Genomic DNA, 22193 nt, shown 5'->3' on the forward strand with positions numbered 1-22193 from the left:
CCTAGAGCCTGTGCTCCGCAACAAGAGAAACCACTGCGATGAGAAGCCCATGCACCGCAACGAAGAGTAGCCCCCGCTCACCGCAACTAGAGAAAGTCCGTGCACAGCAATGAAGACCCAACGCAGCCAAAAATAAATAAATTTATTAAAAAAAAATGATGCCTGCCTCATGGGATTGTTGGGATAATTACAAGAATATGTGCAAAACAATCAGACAATGACCATAGCAAGTGCAATATACATATTAATCATTAATATTAGTTGTTTTCTATCATGTGGAGACAGGACACAATTGAGAAATCCAAATAAAAGCAGTATCTGTGGGAGATTAATGTGATGGGGCAAGTGTGTGCAACAGAGAAATGAGAACAACAGAACTTTTGCTTCCAGAAGTTCAAAAAATATAGTTTATTAATTTTACATTTAGATGTTTGTGATACACACACATATAGAGGAAATCTGAAAGAGTACCTCCATGATTTTGTGTTGAATGTTATACATTTTATTTTAAAATAATTTAACAAAGTTCATCTTAAATTTTATTATTTTAAAATGAAAACCATTATATCAAAATCTCAAGCATTTAAAAAATTGTAAAGGCCATGATTCAAGTCAACAATTCTGTATTTTGAGATTTGGTGGGTAAACATGATTTCATTTGTCTATGAAGAATTTACTCTGTTCCCTTCTTGCTTTTTCAAGGTTTTCAAAAGTGATCATTCCTTTTGGCAGCTGCAACTTACTCTTTTCTGTTTCCAGTATGTTCTCGGCTTCACCTTAAATAAAGTACAGAAATGTGCAAGGTGACAAAGGGGCCATCAGCATTTTGTGAGAAGACCTACTTGTTGTGTTCCACTGACATGCTGTAACACTGTGTGGAGGCATGCCCCCACATCTCACAGTTAAATATTTCACCCACTGTCCCCAGTGAGGTGACCTCTCAAAGGAAACACAATAATGAATTCTGAAGATTCATAAAGAGATAAATCAGATGCCAGAGACTTTGACAGAAGACAGCATTTTAAAATGTAGAAGAGAAAGAATACCAAGTAATATTTTTTTTCCTTGAAGGAAAGTCAGGATGATAACTATTAGTTGTGTTAGGAGGAGTTTAGGGTGGTGAAAACCCATATGGTTCTTCTTGTTGCCCCTTATTATATCATAAATGATGTGAGAAGAAAATAAAGTTTACTAAAAAACTCTAATTTTTCAGGAAAGCTAATCTTAGACTTGAAACTACTTATAAACACCCCAAATAATATTAAATGTTCTTTAGTCCATATATACATACATACACACACATATACACATTTTTATAAACAATTCCTCTTAAATAATAGCTAGTAATTTCTTGGGCACAGTGACATTTGCCAACTTTTATTGTTGAAGACTAGTGAAATTTTGAAAAACTATAATATATGTTGTTGACATTCCATAAACTTTCCTTGGGAATAAAGGCAGTTGTTTTCTTGAAGTATTCCTCTTTTAACACACAATTAATTTATACTCCAAACCCAACAGGGCAGGCTACAATTTGCAAATTATCACAGCATTCCAACAATCTGCAAACATTTTTTTTCTCAATCTTAAATACCAAGTAAAAATCATTATAAAATTGTATGTAATTGGGCAGGCTACTGATGACAGACTAGATGTTTCCATGGGAGAGTGCCTTCCATATGGCAGATTCTTAGTATGTGTTTACAGAATGGCTGATAATAAAGTCAATTAAACAGGAAGTATATATATTGGGGTCATCTCTAGTTAACAGGGCTATATATTATAAACTAAATTTTTTAATATGGTAAATTTCCTGGTGGATTCTAAGGTTTTTTTTTTTTTAAACAGGAAATTTCCACAACATGCCTTGGAAGTTAAATTTTTATATTCTATAGACTCTGATGGACCTATAATAAAATTACTTCCCAATTATACAATCAAAATATTCCTAGAAAATAAATTTGCTCTCCATTAGTAATACATTCAAGTGAATGCTGTATAATAGAGTTGAGATTTCTTAATACTACATACTAACTTTTATGAGGGACTGAGAACTCTAATGTTCTTATAAACAGTGAGACATAGCTGAGCTCAGACTAATGAATTCTTAAGCAAATGAGTAACATGAACCTGAGCAGGTTATTGAAATGAGTTTTAACATAAGTAAATCAGTTTTGTACAGTTAGTTTCCAGCTTAAAATGGAATTGTACTCCAAAAGTTAATTTGTAGATCAGTGTTTTAGAACTCAGAATACATTTTCCCACAGTAATATATGCTATAAATAAATTTCTAGGCCACCAACAAAACACTGTTTAGCCCACAATATAGCTGAACTATGATACCAATAATGTCTGACCCCAAAGGACATTTTAACATAGTTTCTATGTGGAAAATGTACTTCTATTTTCAAATGGGAATTTTTAAGAACATATAATCCCTCCATTTCCCTAAGTCTGTGAATGAAATGTTCTACTGCCTACTCCCAATACCTGCACCTTCTCCTTTCCCATACTAAACCAGTCCACACAGAGCCTCAGATAGTGATGGGCCTATAGCCCAGGAGAGAACAGGATGGCAAAAATGAAGGCTTGGGAAAGCACTGTTTCCAGCATGCTCTGGGTTGAAGGCTTGAGGAGTAGGGAAATAGGGATCCTCATGAGAGGTGTGTAGTGGTGGGAGTTTGGAAGACGTGGATATCCTAGACTAATGGGAAACTCTGTCTTCTTGGGACAGGAATGGCATCTGTGGCAGCAGTGCTATTTTCTAGGGCAATAAAAGCCAGAGTTCAGTGAGAGCAGTACAGTACTGGTGAAAATTTAACAACCAGCTTTCCAGAACAAAAACAAATGTACGTAAGTTTATTATGTACTTAAGTTTATTATAAATTTTACTTTTATGAAATATATGTAGTGTACAATTTATAAATGATAATAACATGTACAGTACGCTTTATCATAAATTCTATATAGCAAATTGATCCTCAAAGAATGTTTTTATTGATTTTTGCTGAACTCTTTTATCCATAGCTTGCCTAAGCAGTTGATGAGAAAGTATAATTTCAACATGAATGATGGTCAGTGTTTTCATTTACGTTAATGAGTAGGACAAAAGTGAAATAGTGATATTGTGGACTTTGTTGAATCAGATAAAAGTTTTTAAATATTAGGACATTTCCTGAATTTTTTTATGCTATTCACAACATAATGGATATGGACACAACACACTTTTAAGACTAATATACATCATTAACATTTTCTTCATCATTTTCTTAAGTCTAGACCACGGGTTGGCAGACTTTCTTAAAGGGCCAGATAGTAAATATTTTAGGCTTGTGGGGACTTGCATATCTGTTGCAGTGACTCGGCTCTGTCATGGAAATGGAAAAGCAGAAATGAATGGGTATGTCTGTGTTCCAATAAAACTTTATTTTCAAAAATAGGTGGCCAGCCTGCAGACCATGGTTTGTCAACCCCTGATCTAGACAATCAACAAAATAGTAAGTCAAGCCTTGATTTGCTATTTGTAGATTTCCATGGTGTAAATACTCCCACCATGACCACCTTCAAGCTGACATACCAATGGGATGTCACTGAAGTCAGAGTTGTATCTGTATTTTATTGTGTCTATATATTGTATCTGCATTGCCACCATACAGATACAGTAGCTATACATAACTTAAAAGAATAGATATACATAACTTAAGAGTACAGATATTTGTAAAATAATTAGAAACTAAGTTCTGATTATTTATTATTGTTTTTAATATAATTTAATATTATGTATTTTCTGTAATTTATTTAATTGTAAGTTTATATAATTTAAAAAAAATTTTATTGGAGTATAGCTGATTTACAATGTTGTATTAGTTTATAAAATTTAATTTTTAATAATGACTGTGTTTAACAACCAGCTGACAAAATTCCTGAACATTTGACAGTTGGTTCTTGTGAGCTGGTATGAGGTGACTCCAGCATACCACTATGTGAGAGGGGGCAGAAATACTGGTCATTGGTAGCTCAGGGAGAGTCTTGTCAGAATTTTCGTAAGTCAAGGGGGTGTGAGGAGTGGATCCTGGAACCAGAAAATGAATCAGAAATTGATACTCTGGTCTAAGACTTATCAAAGACTTACCTTTCATTCTTTGTATAAGGGTCCCGTAGCCCATGTCATACTGGTAGGTAAGGACAAAGCCTAATGGAACGATAGGGAAGAGGAAGGCAGGCTTCTTCTTTTTAATTGCTCTGATTCAAGAACAAAAAAGAATGAATATTAAGGAATAACCTGTAAATAAATATCTCTGTACTTGATGAAAGGAAATAAGTTATCTGCTTTTGGGAAGAATATCCTCCATTTCAGAAGTTACTTAATTCTTCTATGGAAATAGGATTTGCTTACCCATAATCCCTCAGCAGATTCTGCAGTTCTTGGGTAGGGTCTATGATTTGTTCATCTTTATTTGATGTTGAGGCTAAGATTACTCATTTTAAAAATATTTAAGTATTGATATCTATCCCTTAGGGACTGTGGAGATGAATTTGTAGAGACTTCCTTCTGTCTTGGTGCAAAGTCAGTCCTCTCTCTTACTTATAAAATGGAGAAAAGTACAGAAGAAATCTAAGAAACTAAAGGAAGAATTAACTATTACTGTCCTGGTTCTACAGAGTTACCGCCAAGGACTAAGCTATCAGGGTTACTTTGTTTGCCTATACGTGTACTATTTGGATCAAAGTCCTATCTTGGCCAACGTAATAATATGATCATGGCAGAGACAAAAAAAAGTAGAAGAAAATTTTAAATTAAGTAGCAAATATACCCAGCTGTTAAAGAGACGGCTGCAATGCCAAAAAAAGTTCCAAAGTATTTGAGGAATTCCCGAGACCAAGCAATCTGCATAGCCATTTGTCTTTCTCTCATTTCATTCTGCATCATTAGCTGCCTTTCCAGCTGAGGACAAAACAAAAGACAAAGTGTGGTTATTCATCTTTTGATTCCGAGCACAGAGTTAATAATTTGCTTTTCTAGTGGATTTTCTTTCTTCAATAGCTTTAATTCATGTTTTTTCTTTTTTTAATCTCAAGAGACTTTGACTGAAGTCCTTCTGGACTGCTATCCCCAACTGTAATCTTGGCAGTGAAATCTGGAATATATATGGAATAACTATGATATTCTTCTTCAGCTCTTGTATGCATGTAGTCTGGAACGTTTATCCAAGCCCAAAATATATGTTCAGCTTACTATATGAAATGTGAGAAAAATATCTATGTGCCTTTAAATACAGAAACACTTTATTAGCCTTAATTACCATTTGCACTGAAATCATTTTGTCTTCCCAAACCATCCACCTCCACACTGAAATTCATTTGAAGTACTGGGTCCATATTGCATCATAATATGATGGTAGAGGGGTATTATTCTGAGATATCAATAGAGATTTTTCTTTGCCACATTTTTCTTGTTGCCTCAAGTCCTTCACCACTTTAATCAGTGCCTTTCACTGCCTTAGAACAGAAAGCAGATACAGCCCAGAACACAGGAGACTGTATTTCTGAATGGATTTTTTAGAAAATACATAGGAGAAGCAACAGTCTGAAAGCCCAAGCCCATTATTTTGAAAGAGTTAGATTCTTGAGAGAGAAAAGAGCTCTTTTTAAATTCTCAAATCTTGGCACTGTGTATCATTAGCAAAGCCTAGAGGATAGCAAGCATATAAACCATAGTGTGAGAGGAATGAGTAATAATGTGACTCAATTTTCCTTCCATGCCTTCTTTCTCCTGTGGGAAGGGACTGGAAGAGGAGAATGAGATTTTATGAAAAAAGATGGGGCTTGGCTCCGTGACCCCTCGTGGGGGTTGAAGCCCCAGGGGACGTGATAGATTTCGAATTTGAGAATCCTCAGACAGAGAGCACTTGTAGTTCTGCCTCCTGTCAAGAATTCTGGGAAGAGGCATCTGTCCCCCTGCCGATGCAGGGGACATGGGTTCGTGCCCCGGTCCGGGAAGATCCCACATGCCGCCGAGCGGCTGGGCCCGTGAGCCATGGCCGCTGAGCCTGCGCAATAATGCTATTTGCAGTAACATGGATGGACCTAGAATCATACTAAGTGAAGTAAGCCAGACAAAGCCAAGTATCATTATGAGATCACTTATGTGTGGAATCTAAAAAAAAAAAAAAAAAAAAAAAGAATAAAAGTAAAGTAAAGCAGAAATGGTTGCAGAGCAGATCTAGGCTTATAGAAGAAGGCCTGAGAGAGCCCACCCCAGTCTCCCTCAGTTGCCAAGGGTCGTGGATAAAGTCTGCAAGGTTCCCCGGTCAACCTGGAGAGGGTCATAGAAGGTAGCTGATAATTGAAAGCATGTGGCTTACCGGAGAGTCACCAAAGCCTAGGGCCCAGGAACCCAATAATAGACACTTGGGTAAAAACTAAGGATATTCAGAAACTCTGAATACCCTAACTTTACTTATCTATAAATCTGAAACTATTCTAAAATTTAAGTTTATTTTTTAAATGGTTATAAACAAATCTTATATTCTAGGTCTCTACTCTCTACCAATAAGAATAGAAGCAATCATCTCCATATATCATAGAGAAATTGTGAAAATCAGCAAGACTGTATATCTGCAATAAACTAAGTCTAGAGTTGAAAAAAAATCCATGCAGACCCTCTCTTTCATGGGCAAAAAATCCTGATGAAGGACATCATTGAGCTATAATGCTAATTATCAATTAAAACTTTATTAATTACCACATACTTTATAAAATTGTATTTAAAGTTACAGGTCTAGGTCCAAATACATTTTAAAATTCAAATTAATTAATAAATTTTATCACCAAACTTTTTCAATAGCCATAAAGGGATAATTACATTAATGTAATTATTAATTTACCACTAATAGGCATTATTTAACTAAATGTACATTCATTTTCACCCTTCTTCCCCAAACATTGACACTAATAACAAGAGCAAAAGAGAACATGTACAGTAAGTTTCTGTAACAGTCTTTAACCCAAATCATAAATATAAAATTCTTTATCCTATTTTAAAAGAATTTTATACCTTTTTATAATAATTATTTTCCTATCTCTGTTAACTTTTGATACTGCTTTATAGGACAATTTGAAATTAAAATGTTCCTCATTATGACTTCAGACTAAGATGATTTTACAGGCTTAGCTGGTACTAGTTTAACAATTACAGAGCCACAATTAATTTTAAAGAGAATATAATAAAAGGGAGCTAGCTTATTAAAAATTATTGTTCAGGGCGCAGTGGTTAAGAATCCGCCTTCCAATGCAGGGGACATGGGTTCGATCCCAGGTCCAGGAAGATCCCACATGCCACAGAACAACTAAGCCCGTGCGCCACAGTTACTGAGCCTGTGCTCTAGGGCCCGCAAGCCACAACTACTGAGCCCACGTGCCACAACTACTGAAGCCTGCGCACCTAGAGCCTGAAGCCCACACACCTAGAGCCCATGCTCTGCAACAAGAGAAGCCCCCGCAATGCGAAGCCCACACACCGGAACCAAGAGTAGCCCCCACTCGCTGCAACTAGAGAAAGCCCGCGCGCAGCAGCAAAAACCCAACGCAGCCAAAAGTAAATAATAAATGAATTAATTTTAAAAATCATCATAGCATTTCTTTAAAAAAACAATTATTGTTCATAGTAGGAGAAACCACATTCTGACCACCTTCATAAAACTGTTACATCCACTCTTTCTTGTGTATTTTAACTCTTCAAAATTTTTGTTTAAAAAATATTAAGGGCAGCCACAAAATTACTGACCTCAGTAATTTGTCAATCTTTTGAGTCTCAGAAGGGGCGACTATGTAAAGATCCACAGACCATTTAATACGTTTCCCTTTACTACAATCTTAAAATGATTAAATTTCATGTTGTCACATAAAACATTTTCACAGCACAAAAAAAGGCAATGACATTGTCCTATAAATTATCTTCATTGTAGTTTTAATTTTTTATTAATTAGAGCCTTTCCTATTTTTGAGAAATAATTAGGCCAACCTTGAAAAAAATCCGTATACTTCTGTGTTTTTAGTTTCCAAGTCTTTTAACTTATGCATAATATATTCACATGTAATAGAAAAGTTGTCTTTTTATTTGCTTAACTGTACAATGCCAAAAAGCTATTCTGCATGTTTTGTCACAAAAGAGATTTTGTTTTTATCAGAAATGAATATTTATATTTGCCTATGCCTTTATAAAATTAACAGAGCCATTATTGATACCTTCTAAACTAAAAGCAAAATCAGAATTTCAGGTAAACAAACCATAAAGATCATTAAAATAAAGCAACCATAATGAAAGCTGTGACAAGTGGCATTTAACTTTAACTTGCTCTACAGATGTTTTAAATGTCCAACATCCAGTAAGTAGTTTGGGAAGAATCTGGAAAGGCAAATGAATAACAAATTGAAGCTTTTTAAAAATAAGTCCAGGGCTTCCCTGGTGGCACAGTGGTTGAGAGTCTGCCTGCCAATGCAGGGGACACGGGTTCGAGCCCTGGTCTGGGAAGGTCCCACATGCTGCGGAGCAACTAGGCCCGTGAGCCACAACTACTGAGCCTACATGTCTGGAGCCTGTGCTCCGCAACAAGAGAGGCCGCGATAGTGAGAGGCCTGCACACCGCGATGAAGAGTGGCCCCCGCTCGCCGCAACTAGAGAAAGCCCTCGCACAGAGACGAGGACCCAACACAGCCAAAAATAAATAAGTAAATAAATAGATTTAAAAATAAGTCCATTGTTTAATCAATGACTTATGAAAATAATTGAAAATAAAAAAATTGAAGTATTATTCAGAAGCTTAAAAGCTTTGGTTACAGCATCTTGTTACATACCTTCCAATAAAGATTACAACACAATTAAATCCACTCTTACTCTCAGGTGTTTGTAAACAATAAGGTCACCCTATGTAAAAACTAAGAATTCCAGTTTGGCAAAAGCCCTTTATATTACTTATGGATTCTAAAATATATGGACTTTCTCCAGCAAGATCAGAAGATGCTGACAAGATGAGTAGAGCCTGGGAAAGAACGAAAGATCAATGACGTTCTCGTCCGTTATCTAAAATTCTGTAAAGACATAGCTGCTAACAGTGTCTGGTACATTATAAATGCTATTAACTGAAGTTGAAGACAATTCCAGAACTTAAGTAAAAAACGATAATAAGTGTATTTTCTTTTATCCTGGATTTCCTCATTTTAAAGAGTACATATTTCTTACTTTGATAGTTAACGTTCCTCTATGTCAGTCCTAGCTGTGCACGAAGCTAAGACCTCTATTCTATGATACTTAGAACAAAAAATCTTAGAAACAAAATATGCTTCAAAAATAAAATTAGAAAATCATTAAGATATTGTAAGATGCTTACTTCTACTTTATTGTGGCAGCTGATACACTGATAGGAATAATAATGTGGCTCACCAGGTGCTAAGCACTGTACTTAATTTACATATATTGACTTTCCTGCAAAACCCTATGAGGCTGCTCTATGAGTTGAAGATAATGGAATCCACTCCAATTAGTAATTTAAACAGAATGGGAATTATTGCAAGGTATTTGGCAGGTTAAGAATTTCTAGGGCAGCCATGGAAGTTAGTTTGTGTTCTATACTATCAGGAATAACATAGCAGGGAGAAATGCTCAGCCAGAACAGGGGACTCTCTTATGGGAACCCCACAGCTACTGCCTTCTGTCATAGATGCTCAGAACCAAATACTGAAATTCCACCTCCACATTCCCAAATGTCAGTCAGCTCCACTACAGTGATTACAAGAAGATCCAACATCTTCTAGAAGCTTTATACTGCCCATGTCCACCTCCCAGGTTTCCTTCAGGTGTGCCTAGATGGGAGAACCATGTCAGATGTGAAACCCAGCTGCAAGAGTCTGAGAAATCTGCCTCTGGCTTTCCAGCCTCTGTTGTACTGGCAGGCACGCCATAAGGCAGTTGGATGGAATGGAAGTTGAGCAGAGGATGTACTGACTCAGTTTACAGTTGAGAAAACTGAGGATCAGAGTTCAATTGATTTTCCCTGTGGCCTCAGTTATCAAATGGCAGATCTAGGATTCAAACCCAGGCCTGCCTGTTCCAAGGCCCAACCTTGCAGTCTACTCTCAGTACACTGGCAATAATCAAGTCAATGTGGAAAATGGGAGTAAAGCAGGCAGGGTATGTCCTTACCATCTGAAAAGCCTTTGGCCTTCTATTATAATTAATACAAGAATTTTAAAAAGACACTGCGTAATGAGCTCTAAATTTACGGGGGTACAGGCTGACCTGAATTACTCTGTTTAATTCCCCTTAAAAGAGCCTCTCTACACACAGTCTCTGATTTTATGCCCCCATCCCTGTAGTGATTTCAGTGACCGGCACTCTCTGAATGTGAGCCTCCTAAGGCCCCTGTGACCTCCTCCTCGTTGTCATATCTAATTTCTCAGAGAACTGGGGGCAACCACCACATCCAAATAATGACCATGGCCTGCAGACTTGATTTCTAAACGTTTCTTGAGATGTGGTCTCTCCTACGCTGTTGCACAAGCATGGGTTTGGGGCTCAGGCCAAGGGCCCTGGGAGAGAACAAGGCCAGCCCGTGGCTGTATAAGGAAACTAGTGTCTGTGCTCAAGGTGAGGGCAGAACAGGAAGCTAAGGAAGTTCTGAAAAGTCAAGACCTGCTCCCCTTCCATAAATGAAATACAAAGGGGAAAGGCAACTCCTCAAAACATAGAGGTACTAGAATCTTTTCCAGAGAAGGTCCTTCAAATCCTCTATTTGTTTACTTTCCCCTAGAATTTTTTTCTCATCCATCTCCTCTTGGTCTTCTCAGCTCCTGGTGATATTATCACTTTCCAGGATCCAACTACCACTTCTTGCTGATGACGTCTGAATTCTAAATCTCTACCCTGGAGCTCTTTTCAGTGGTATATTGTGTTTCCAACTGTCTTCTGAGCATCTCCACGGGGAGATAGACAGCCAAGTCTTACCTAAATGTCTCTGCACACCTCTTAAATCAAGCCTTCTTCCTGCTGTTCCTGCTCCAGCTCAGAGCATCATTACCCATCAACAAAAGCAGTATATTACCACCAATCTGTCTCTATCCTAGTTTCTTCTCCCTCCAATCCATCTTTTATATGGCTCTCTCTATATTTATTTACATTTCTATTCCTATCTCAAAAGCAATCTCATGTTACTTTTCTGCTTAAAAAATTTTACTGGTTCTTTAATTCCTAGACATGACATGGCCTTTAAAAATCCTATTCCAATTTACCTCTTGGGCTTCATGTCCTGCCAGTCTTCCCCTAGACCACAGCCAGCAATCCTTACCTAGACTAGGCACGTTCATCTTTCCACAGCTTTTTGCTCATAGAAAGAGACAGACATTGGAGTCACTTGGACTGGGTTCAAATTCTAGTTCTGTCACTAACTTGCTATGTGATTGTGGACAAGCCCTCTAAATGTCTTGACTCCAATTTCTCTATCTCTAGGAGCAACATAGTTACCTTACAGGGATGCTCTCCCAAAGAAGATGGCATATTTGAAAGGGAGTTTTGTACTGCAGGCATTGGAATGTGTTAGCCTCTCTGTCTTGCTTTCTCCTCTTGTCTCCTGTCCCAATGGTTACCTAGACTTAGAGCCTTTTTCCTTCACTATCTTCTCTCTCTCTTTCTAGGACAGTTCACCTGTTTTCTGACTTCAAAGTTTCTCTTTGCTGAAGATGCCCACATCTCTATCCGGAGCCCCATCAACTCACTGAGCAATGCTGCCAGCTGCAGTTGGCTGACTTGTGTTCCTGGTACTACACTGAATTCAGCACTCCCTGCACTGTGACTGTTAGTTCCTCCAGACCGGCCCCCCTGCCAGCTCCTTGTACTCCTCAGAAGCTCCATGATTCTCCCAGAGGAATGAAAACTTTGGTTTCCATCTTCAACTCACTATTCTTCTTAGCTCCCCACGTATCTAGTTAGTCCAGAAATTCTACCACCAGCTTTTTCTCTGAAATCTCCCCTTTTCTCCATTCTTGCTGCCTCCCCTGAAATCCAAATCCCTATCACCTTAGACTCTGGGTACTGCAATGGCCCCATGTTATCCTTATATGTCTAGCCTGTGGTATAGATCTATTAACAAAAAACACTGTGGCCCAGAAGTTAATTCTACGGACACTGGAGCCAGACTGCCTGAAATTGAAGCCTGGCTCCACCACTTGCAAGCTGTGTAGCTTCTGGCAAGTTATTGCATCTCTCTGTGCTTCAGTTTTCTTATCTGTAAAATGGGGCAAATGACAATGCCTACCTTAAAGGGTTGTTGTAAGGATTAAATGAGCAAATACATGTTAAGGTCTTAGAGCAGAGCTTTAATAAAGATTCAATAAAAGTTAGCTGCTATTATTTGCCTCGAAAATAGACATAAGATTGCAAGATTATTTGAAAATATTTTAAATTAAATATAATAAAAAGTTCTGCTCCTGTCATTCCCCTGCTCAAAACTTTCTGTTTTCTGCTACATCATGTATAAATGCTCTACACAGCTTTCTGAGCCCTCTGGACCAGATCTGTGCCCCACCTCATTTTCTACTGTAGCCCTTCCCAGCTTTGGTCAGCTGGACTTCCTGCAGTTTTCCAAATGTGGCTCTATCTGACTCTTCCTGGCCTTGTGACCTTAGGTGAGTCATGGCATATCTACACAGCCTGTTTTCTCATCTGTAAAGTGGGGATAATAACAGTACCTTCCTGGTGGGATTTTTTTTTTTTTTATGAGACTAAAAAGGAATTAGAGCATCTTTTTTTTTAACATGCCTGTAGTTATTGAGGGAGAGCAGGCTTGTATGGGGAAAGCAGCAGCAGTCTACATAGTGTCAATCAGAAATACATTTCTGTAAATCTTGAAGCCTAGGGAGGTAAAAATACCTTTCAGGAGAAAAACAAAGTTTCCACAGAAATGAACATAGTATCCTTAAAGGCTAATGGTTATTCAGTCATTTACTCTTTATAACAGTCTGTTTGGCAGGTGTCACTAATATCCCATTTTTCCAGATGAGAAAGCTGGTGGTAAGAATGATTAAGTAACTTGCCAGTGCCTGTAGCTCTCGTACATCCTGGGTGTTTCTTTTACTTCTTAGTAATACTACTTAACACCTTTTATAATAATAGCCAGGAAATTAATAAAGTACTTATTTTCAGAATACATGCCAAGGCAAAAGAGAAGTAAAACAAAATAAGACAAAACTAAACCCCAATGAATACAACTGTGACCATGTAGAACATTCTTTAATTAGTTTCACTTCTATCTTCTCAATGAGTTGTGTGTGCTTCTGACCCTACATTTCAGTATCCATGGAATCTCCAAAACTAGAGGTTCTTTTTAATCCAATAAAAAGTATTTCTGTACTTTGATGTGCTTTTCTTACATTCATAAGTAATATAAAATAATTCTTCTAAAATGCTTCAGAAGATGAGGAAGCCAAAGCAAGAAATAAGAGGAATTAAAAGCATTGTTGAACAAAGGACTTTCCACCTGGTTGACAGGAATTTTTAAAAAATTTGCTTGACAAACTGATTCAAAAAGTCCCTTGGAGGAGAAACATCCTACAACATGGATGAACCCCAAAAACATTATGTTAAGGAAAGAAGCCAGACACAAAAGACCACAAATTGTATGATTCCACTTCTGTGAAATGTCCAGAAAAGGCAAATCTATGGAGACAAAAAGTAGATCAATGATTTCCTGGGTCTGGAGTTGGGATCAAATATTTACTATACTTGAACACAAGTGAACTTTTGGGGATGATGGAAATGTTCTAAAACTGGATTATGGTGATGGTTGTACAACTCTATAAAAATACTAAAAATTATGGAATTGTACCCGCACAATGTGTACCCCTACAGTTTCAGAGTATGTGAATTACTCAATAAAGATGTTTAAAAAATAGAAGTGGGACAGAGTAGCCTTTCAGCATGAGTAAGTAACAGTATGCGTTTATTTTAAATCATTAACAAAAATGATGATGCTTTGTGGTGATATAGCTGCCTGACCACCCAATTATTCCTGTGTCTTAATGAGGTTTTTCATGTTCCGCTCTCAAGAACTGTTCAGAAACATCTGAGCCACTTGGTAAGGAATAACTCTATTCAGATGCAAAGACTTTATAAATCATTTTATAACAATATATTCCATCTTTATATTTATCAAAGAGGGAAGAAAATACTTTTTAGCATTATATATATAGTCCTTTTCATGAATAATTAGTTTTAAGCTTTATATTCCATACATTTTCTATTTTCATACTAAAACACACCACCAAAATTTTCCTTGCAATGTCAAGAGGCAGGGAGGATATTGTTTTCTTCTCTGTAAATGTTTCTATTTTCTCTTCAAGCATTCCTATCCCTAATACTCATATCACCCTCCCTGGGTATTAGACCTTATTTGCCCTAAAGAGGTGCAATATATACCACAGCAAATTTTTGGTTAAAAGGGTGGGTTGAGCTGATCCATCTTACTTTAAAACATTGCTCAAATGTCAGCTCATCACCAGTTTTGCAAGCTATTTTGGGAGCTCAGCTTAGATGGCTGTTAATCTAGAGATTCTTTTATTTAGAGGAAAATACATTTATACAGCAGCTAAAACCAGAATCCAGTTAACACCGGAAGGTTAACCTAGTGATATAATAATTGTTAATGGGAAGAATTTGTGGGGCAAGTCATTTCCAATTCTAATTAATTTTAGGCAAGCCTTTAAATTAGAAATTTATTTAAACCTGATTTCAATATGAAAACAAAAGTAGATTGTGGAAAGAATTCATTATTTAGTTATCCATTTCTGGGAAAAGATACTTCTGATAATTCATGTTCACATGAATTTAAAAATAAAATATCATCTCACTATTATAAGAAAATAATCATTAATTCCTGAAATGGAAAAACATGTTATTTTTATATGTTGTCCTGTTCTGACTTGTATGGATATCAGAGTTCTGCAGAAAGGTGAGCCTGACCCAGTCAAGACCAATAAGTCTTAGATTTGCTGCTGTTTAATCCCTGTAGTGACACTCATTTCTTTTCAAATACAATGCTAAATAAAAACCTAAACTAAATAGCCACAGATAGGGAGAGAGAAGTCAAACTGAGAAATAAACATAAATGTAATTAGAGTTTCATGTCGTAAGTTTTTTTGTGCTATAAACGTTTTCACACAGGCTTTTTGTAAACATAAATTTTTTTTAGTGGCTTTTAAAATTTTTTATTTTATTTTGGAGTATAATTGATTTACAATGTTGTGTTAGTTTCAGATGTACAGCAAAATGATTCAGTGTCACATATATATATTTTTTCAGATTCTTTTCCCATTTAGGTTATTACAGAATATTGAATTGACTTCCCTGTGCTATACAACAGGTCCTTGTTGATTATCTATTTTATATATAGTAGTGTATATATGTTAATCCCAAACTTCTAATTTATCCCTCCTCACCACCTTTCCCCTTTGGTAACTATAAGTTTGTTTTCTACGTTTGTGGGTCTGTTTCTGTTTTGTAAATGAGTTCGTTTGTATCATTTTTTTAGATTTCACATACAAATGGACAAATATCATATGATATTTGTCTTTTTCTGTCTGACTTACTTCTCTAGGTCCATCCATGTTGCCGTTAATGGCATTATTTCATTCTTCTTTATGGCTGAATAATATTCCATTGTATATATGTACCACATCTTCTTTATCCATTCCTCTGTTGAGGGACATTTAGGTCGCTTCAATGTCTTGACTATTGTAAATAGTGCTACAATGAATATTGGAGTGCATGTATCTTTTTGAATATATGCCCAGGAGTGGGATTGCTGGATAATATGGTACCTCTATTTTTAGTTTTTTAAGGAACCTCCATACTGTTCTCCATAGTGGCTGTACCAATTTACATTCCGACCAACAGTGCAAGAGGGTTCCCTTTTCTCCACACCCTCTCTAGCATTTATTGTTTGTAGACTTTTTAATGATGGCCATTCTGTAGTTTTGATTTGCATTTCTCTAATAATTAGCGATGTAGTGAATCTTTTCATGTGCTCTTTGGCTATCTATATGTCTTCTTTGGAGAAATGCCTCTTTAGACCTGCCCATTGTTTGACTGAGTTGTTATTTTGATATTGAGCTGCGTGAGCTGTTTGTATATTTTGGAGATTAATCCCTTGTCAGTCACATCTTTGCAAGTATTTTCTCCCATTCTGTGGGTTGTCTTTTCATTTTGTTTACAGTTTCCATTGCTGTGCAAAAGCTTTTAAGTTTAATTAGGTCCCATTTGTTTATTTTTGTTTTTATTTTCATTACTCTAGGAAGTGGATCAAAAAAGATATTTCTGTAATTTATGTCAAAGAATGTTCTGCCTATATTTTCCTGTAAGAGTTTTATAGTATCCAGTCTTACGTTTAGGTCTTCAATCCATTTTGAGTTTATTTTTGTGTATGGTGTTAGAGAATGTTCTTATTTCATTCTTTTTACATGTAGCTGTCTAGTTTTCTCAGCACTACTTATTGAAGGGACTGTCTTTTCTCCATTGTATATTCTTGACTCCTTTGTTGTAGATTAATTGACCATAGGTGCATGGGTTTATTTCTGGGCTTTCTATACTGTTCCATGATCTATATTTCTGAGACACATATTAATCAAATTGAAAAAAATTAAAGACAAAGAGAAAATATTAAAAGCCACAAGGGAAAAGCAACAAATAACATACAAGGAAATCCCCATAAGGTTATCAGCTGATTTTTCAGCAGAAACTCTATAGGCCAGAAGGGAGTGGAACAATACATTTAAGGTGATGAAAGGGAAAAATGTACAACCAAGAATACTCTACTCAGCAAGGGTCTCATTCAGATTCGACTGAGAAATCAAAACCTTTATAGACAAGCAAAAGCTAAGAGAATTCAGCACCACCAAACCAGATTTACAACAAATGCTAAAGGAATTTCTCAAGGCAAAAAAGAAAAGGCCACAAATAGAAAACAAGAAACTTACGAATGGGAAAGCTCTCCAGTAAAGACAAACATACAGTAAAGGTAGGAAATCATCCACACTCAAATATGATATCAATAGGAGCAATCGTGAGAAGAGGAGAGCACAAATGCAGGATATTTGAAATGCATTTGAAATTAAAAGAACAGCAACTTAAAACAATCTTGTATATATATAGACTGCTATATCAAAACCTCATGGTAACCACAAACCAAAAATCTACAATAGATATACAACAAAAAAGAAAAAGCAACTGAAACACAACACTAAAGATAGTCATCAAATCACAAGAGAAGGGAACAAACAGGAAGGGAAGAAAAAAGACCTACAAAAACAAATCCAAAACAATTAAAAAGATGACAATAAGAACATATATATCAATAATTACTTTAAATGTAAATGGATTAAAGGCTCCAACCAAAAGACACAGACTGGCTGGATGGATACAAAAACAAGACTGGTACATATGCTGTCTACAAGAGACCCACTTCAGATCTAGGGACACATACAGACTGAAAGTGAGAGGATGGATAAAGGTATTCCATGCAAATGGAAATCAAAAGAAAGCTGGAGAAGCAATACTCATATCAGACAAAACAGACTTTAAAATAAAGTCTGTTACAAGAGACAAAGAAAGACACTACATAATGATCAAGGTATCAATCCAAGAAGATATAACAGTTGTAAATATATATGTACCCAACATAGGGGCATCTCAATATATAAGGCAAATGATAACAGCCATAAGATTTTCTTTTATAATCCTCCTGAATGTTTTATTTTCATAAGAAAGAGGTACATTTTTTATTATGGGCTGTTTATTCACACTCACTTTCTTGCGATAAAAGTAAGCCTAATTTGATAGCATTGATAAGCAAGCGAAGATAGGAAGTATTAAAAACAATAGTGGCTCAGTATTGGCCCTGGGTTGGGGGGCGGGGGAGCCACAGGAAAGTCAGAGTGGTAGAAAGGGAAAGGCATGAACTATCAGGAATGACACTTGCATCATTGACTCTTCAGTCTGGAAGAAGACAGTTAGTACTCCCTATCTTAAATCAAATAGAAAATTAATTCCAGGTGAATCAAAGCCCTGAATGTACCAAATGAAGTGATAAATATATTTTAAGGAAAATTTGGAGACTGCTTGTATAACCTTAGGAAGTCAAAGACCTTTCCAAGAAAAACAGGAAACATGAAGGAAAAGATTAACAGATTTTATACACGAAAAATAAAAAAGTTCACACCTATTAGGATGGCTATTATGAACAACAACAACAGAAAATAACAAGTATTGGCCCGGGGCAAAGATATTGAAAAACTGGAACCCTTGTACGTTGTTGGTGGGAATGTACAGTGGTGCAGCTGCTATGGAAAATGACATGGCAATTCCTTAAAAAAAATTACAGAATTACCATATGGTCCAGTAATTCCACTTCTGGGTGTATACCCAAAAGCAATGGAAGCAGGGACTCGAGTAGACACTTATACACCCATGTTCACTGCAGTATTATTCCCAATACCCAAAAAGTAGAAGCAACTCAAATGGCCACCAACAGGTGAACGAATAAACAAAATGTGACATATACATGGAATATTATTCAGCTTTAAAAAGGAAGAAAATTCTAACACATGGTCCAACATGGAAGAAACTCAGGGACATTGTGCCAGTTGAAATAAGCAGATCATGAAATAACAAATATTATATAATTCTACTAATATGACGTACCTATAGGAGTCAAATTCATAGAGATAGAAAGTAGAATGATGCATGCCAGGGGTTGGGGAGAGAGGGGAATGGAGAGTTAGTGTTTGATGTGTACAGAGTTTCAGTTGGGAAATATGAAAATGTTCTTAGAGTTGGATGGTAGTGACGGTTACACGAGAGAGGCACAGTGAAGGGGTTAAGAGTGTGGGCCTTGCAATCAGACTGCCTACATTTGAGTCTGATGCCACCACTTATTAACACTGTATCCTTGGGCAAGTCACTTAATCTCTCTGTACCTCAGTTTCTTCATCTGTAAAATATAGAAAATAATAGTAACTACCTCATGGGGTTGTCTTGAGGACTACATTATTAAGGAGAATAGCATGTAGAAATAATACAACCCTATGGTTGAATTTGGAAACATCTATTTTAAATGCACCTACCCCTTGATCTAGCAATTCCACTTTCAGGCTGAGTCAATACTTAATAAAAACTAGTTGTTTTTTCTGTTCTTCTTATCATCATCATCATTATTCCTATGCAGCTATATATTCTGATGTGGAAAAATCTTTCAGCCTAATATATATACATACATACATATATATATATACATGCATGGCTATATATGTATTTTTTTGCCTTTTTTTAAACATCTTTATTGGAGTATAATTGCTTTACAATAGTGTGCTACTTTCTGCTTTATAACAAAGTGAATCAGCTATACATATACATATATCCCCATATATATGTATTTATTTTCCTGACATCTGTTTCTTCCCTTTCCCCCATCACCACTGCTTAATCTTAGTCTTCCCATGTACTTCACCTATAATTATACTCTGGGTTCATTCTTTATGGGTAAAAAGAAGTTAGCTACCATACTGTGAAATTAAGGTCACATGGTAAGCCGACAACTGGGTCAGGAGAAGAAACTGCTGACCAGGTCCTGCTCACACAACCTCTCAATGATGAGCATGTCTGGGGTATCTAAGGAACAGCAAAGTAACCGGTGTAGCCACAGAGGAATGAACAAGGGGGAAAGTGGTAGATGATGAGGTCAGAGAGGTGATGGCAAAGGGATAGATCACCAAGGGCAGTGCTTCTCAGACATGCATGTGAATCACCTGGGGGATATATTAAAAGCAGATTCTGATTCAGTAGGACAAGGAGGGACACATGATTCTATATTTCTAACAAGCTCCAGTGCTGATGCTTTTAAAAAGTGGGCCATATTTGAGAACAAGTCTTGTAGGCCTTTGCTGGAACTTCAGTAAAAACTGTGAGGAAGATGGGAAACTGCTGGAGGGCTTTGAGCAAGAAGCTGTGTGATATGACATTTTAACGGATCAGTCTGACTTTGAAGAATATGATGTACCCAAGAGACATGAGCACATACGTTTACCACTTATAGCAGCAATATTCATAATAGACCCAAACTGGAAGCAATCTAAATATCCATCAACAGTAGGATGGATACATAAATTATGGTATATTCATATAATGGAATACTACAAAGCATGGAAAAAGAATGAATTACTGCTACAACTAACAATGTGGATAAATCTTACAGACATTAATTTTAAAAAAATTGAAAAAGAGTACATACTGTATGATCCCATATATATGAAGCATTAAAAAGGCAAAACTAATTTATGGAGGCAGAGGTCTGGATAGTGGTTGCTTTTAGCAGTGGGAGAGGCAGGAGGAAACTTCCTGGGCTGGAAATATTCTATATATTGATCTGGATGGTAATTATATGGGTATAAACCTATGTAGAAATTCACTGAGCTCTGCACACAAGATTTGTGCACTTCCCTGTGTCTATGATATACTTCAAGAAAATAAGAAGTTGTAGGGGAGCAAGTGTAAAAACTGCAAAAGCAGCTGGGAGGCTGTAGCACTAATCCAAGCAAAAGATGGGGGTTTGGAGTAGAGTGACAGCAGTGAAGGTGGTAAGTGGTTGGATTCTGGATATGTTTAGCATTTAGAGCTGAAAATCATTTTCTGATGGACTTGATAAAGGGATGTGAGAAAAAGGGAAGAGTAAGAGGCGATCCCAGGTTTGTAGCCTGACCACAGCATGGTGGTACCACTTATGGAGATGGAGAAGCCTGTAGGATGATGAGCAGATTTGATGGATAAGAATGGGGTCAGAATGGGTGAGAATGAGGAATTGTTTTTTGCATATGTTAGTTTGAGATGTTTGTGAATATCCAGATGGATATGTCAAGTCAGCAGTCTGTAGTTATAGCCAAAGTCTCGGCTAGCAATAGAAATTTGAAGTCACCAGTTATATACATGGTATTTGAAATTATGAGACTAGATGAGCTCCCCTAGGAAGTGAGTATAGATGGAGAAGAGAGGACAAGTGTGATTTGAGCCAGGGCCACTCCAGGAATATGCAGGAGTCAGGGAGAAGAGGAGGCAAAGGGGACTGAGCTGGTGTGGTAGGAAGAGAACTAAGAGGTGTGTTTTCCCAGAAAGGAACTGAAGAATGTGTTTCAAGGAGGGAGTGATCAATGGTCAATTGTGTCAAGAGTTGCTGAGAAATTGAGTGTGATGAGGACTGAGATATTAATTATGTTGACTAGTAAACATCTGAAACTATGCCTGTCACATAGTTAAGTGTTCAAATATCATAGGCTATATGGAGAATATCATGGAGAATATACATTAAAACCTATATATATCAAATCATTGTTCTTGGCAGGAGATCATGTTTTGCAGTGAAGAAAATAAAAGTTCTTCAGAAATGAGCTCATGCTTCTACTCTTTCCCCTTGGCCCTTGAGGTTTTGGCTTAAGATGGGCAAGTGGAAAGGATCTTCTCCCCATTTGGAACAGCCCTAGGGAACTAGCCTAGCCTTCAGTCACCTCGGTCCTAGAGATCATAGAGAAATGAAGTGTTTTCTTGACCTGTTCTGTAGTTTAAAGACTGCCCAAACTCATGAGGGAATATGCTTCTTCAGGGAAACAGGACTACCACGTATTCAAATTCCCCATGCTTCAGTTTCCTCATCAACAAGGTGGGACTAATTATCATGCCCATTTCATGATGTGTAACAAGGATTACAGGTATTAATATATACCAAGAGCTTAGAACAGACCTTGGCACAAAGTAAGCGCTAAATAAACAGTAGACATTTATCACATTATCACAGTGATATCAATGTCCTCCAGCTAAAGAATACCAGGAACATACCTATAGTCAAAAAAAGTAGGGTTCATGGACTTATTGCAGTAAAGAAGACACATACTATGGGGAACTGTGGGGAGTCTCAGTGAGAAGGTATTAGAAAAAGATTTATACCATCTGGACTTATGTCAAGTGATTTGGGGGAGGTTCAAAGATCATTTGGACGGGGTGCTGCCAGGAAGTGGGAGTAATTCCATGACTGGAGATCTTAAGTCTTCTTATCGAGAAGGTGAGAGGAACCAAGCAGATCTAAGTGGTAAATAGTAAAGATGCA

General features: G+C 36.8%; 1 protein-coding gene across 1 annotated transcript in view; it reads right to left on the reverse strand.

Annotated features, from left to right (window-relative positions):
* Nucleotides 1-378: 378 nt before the first annotated feature.
* The window catches only part of PLGRKT (plasminogen receptor with a C-terminal lysine), a 46128-nt gene continuing 24313 nt past the window's right edge, over nt 379-22193 (reverse strand). The window contains exons 2-4 of the mRNA XM_007454521.1: nt 4815-4945; nt 4133-4242; nt 379-776 (exon numbers count right to left, since the gene is read on the reverse strand). Of these exons, the coding sequence (XP_007454583.1) occupies nt 655-776; nt 4133-4242; nt 4815-4945 (363 nt within the window). The 3' untranslated portion in view covers nt 379-654. The remainder of the gene's footprint in view (nt 777-4132; nt 4243-4814; nt 4946-22193) is intronic.

This window comes from Lipotes vexillifer, unplaced genomic scaffold, assembly GCF_000442215.2.
Source record: "Lipotes vexillifer unplaced genomic scaffold, Lipotes_vexillifer_v1.1 scaffold1039, whole genome shotgun sequence".
Classification (NCBI taxonomy): domain Eukaryota; kingdom Metazoa; phylum Chordata; class Mammalia; order Artiodactyla; family Lipotidae; genus Lipotes; species Lipotes vexillifer.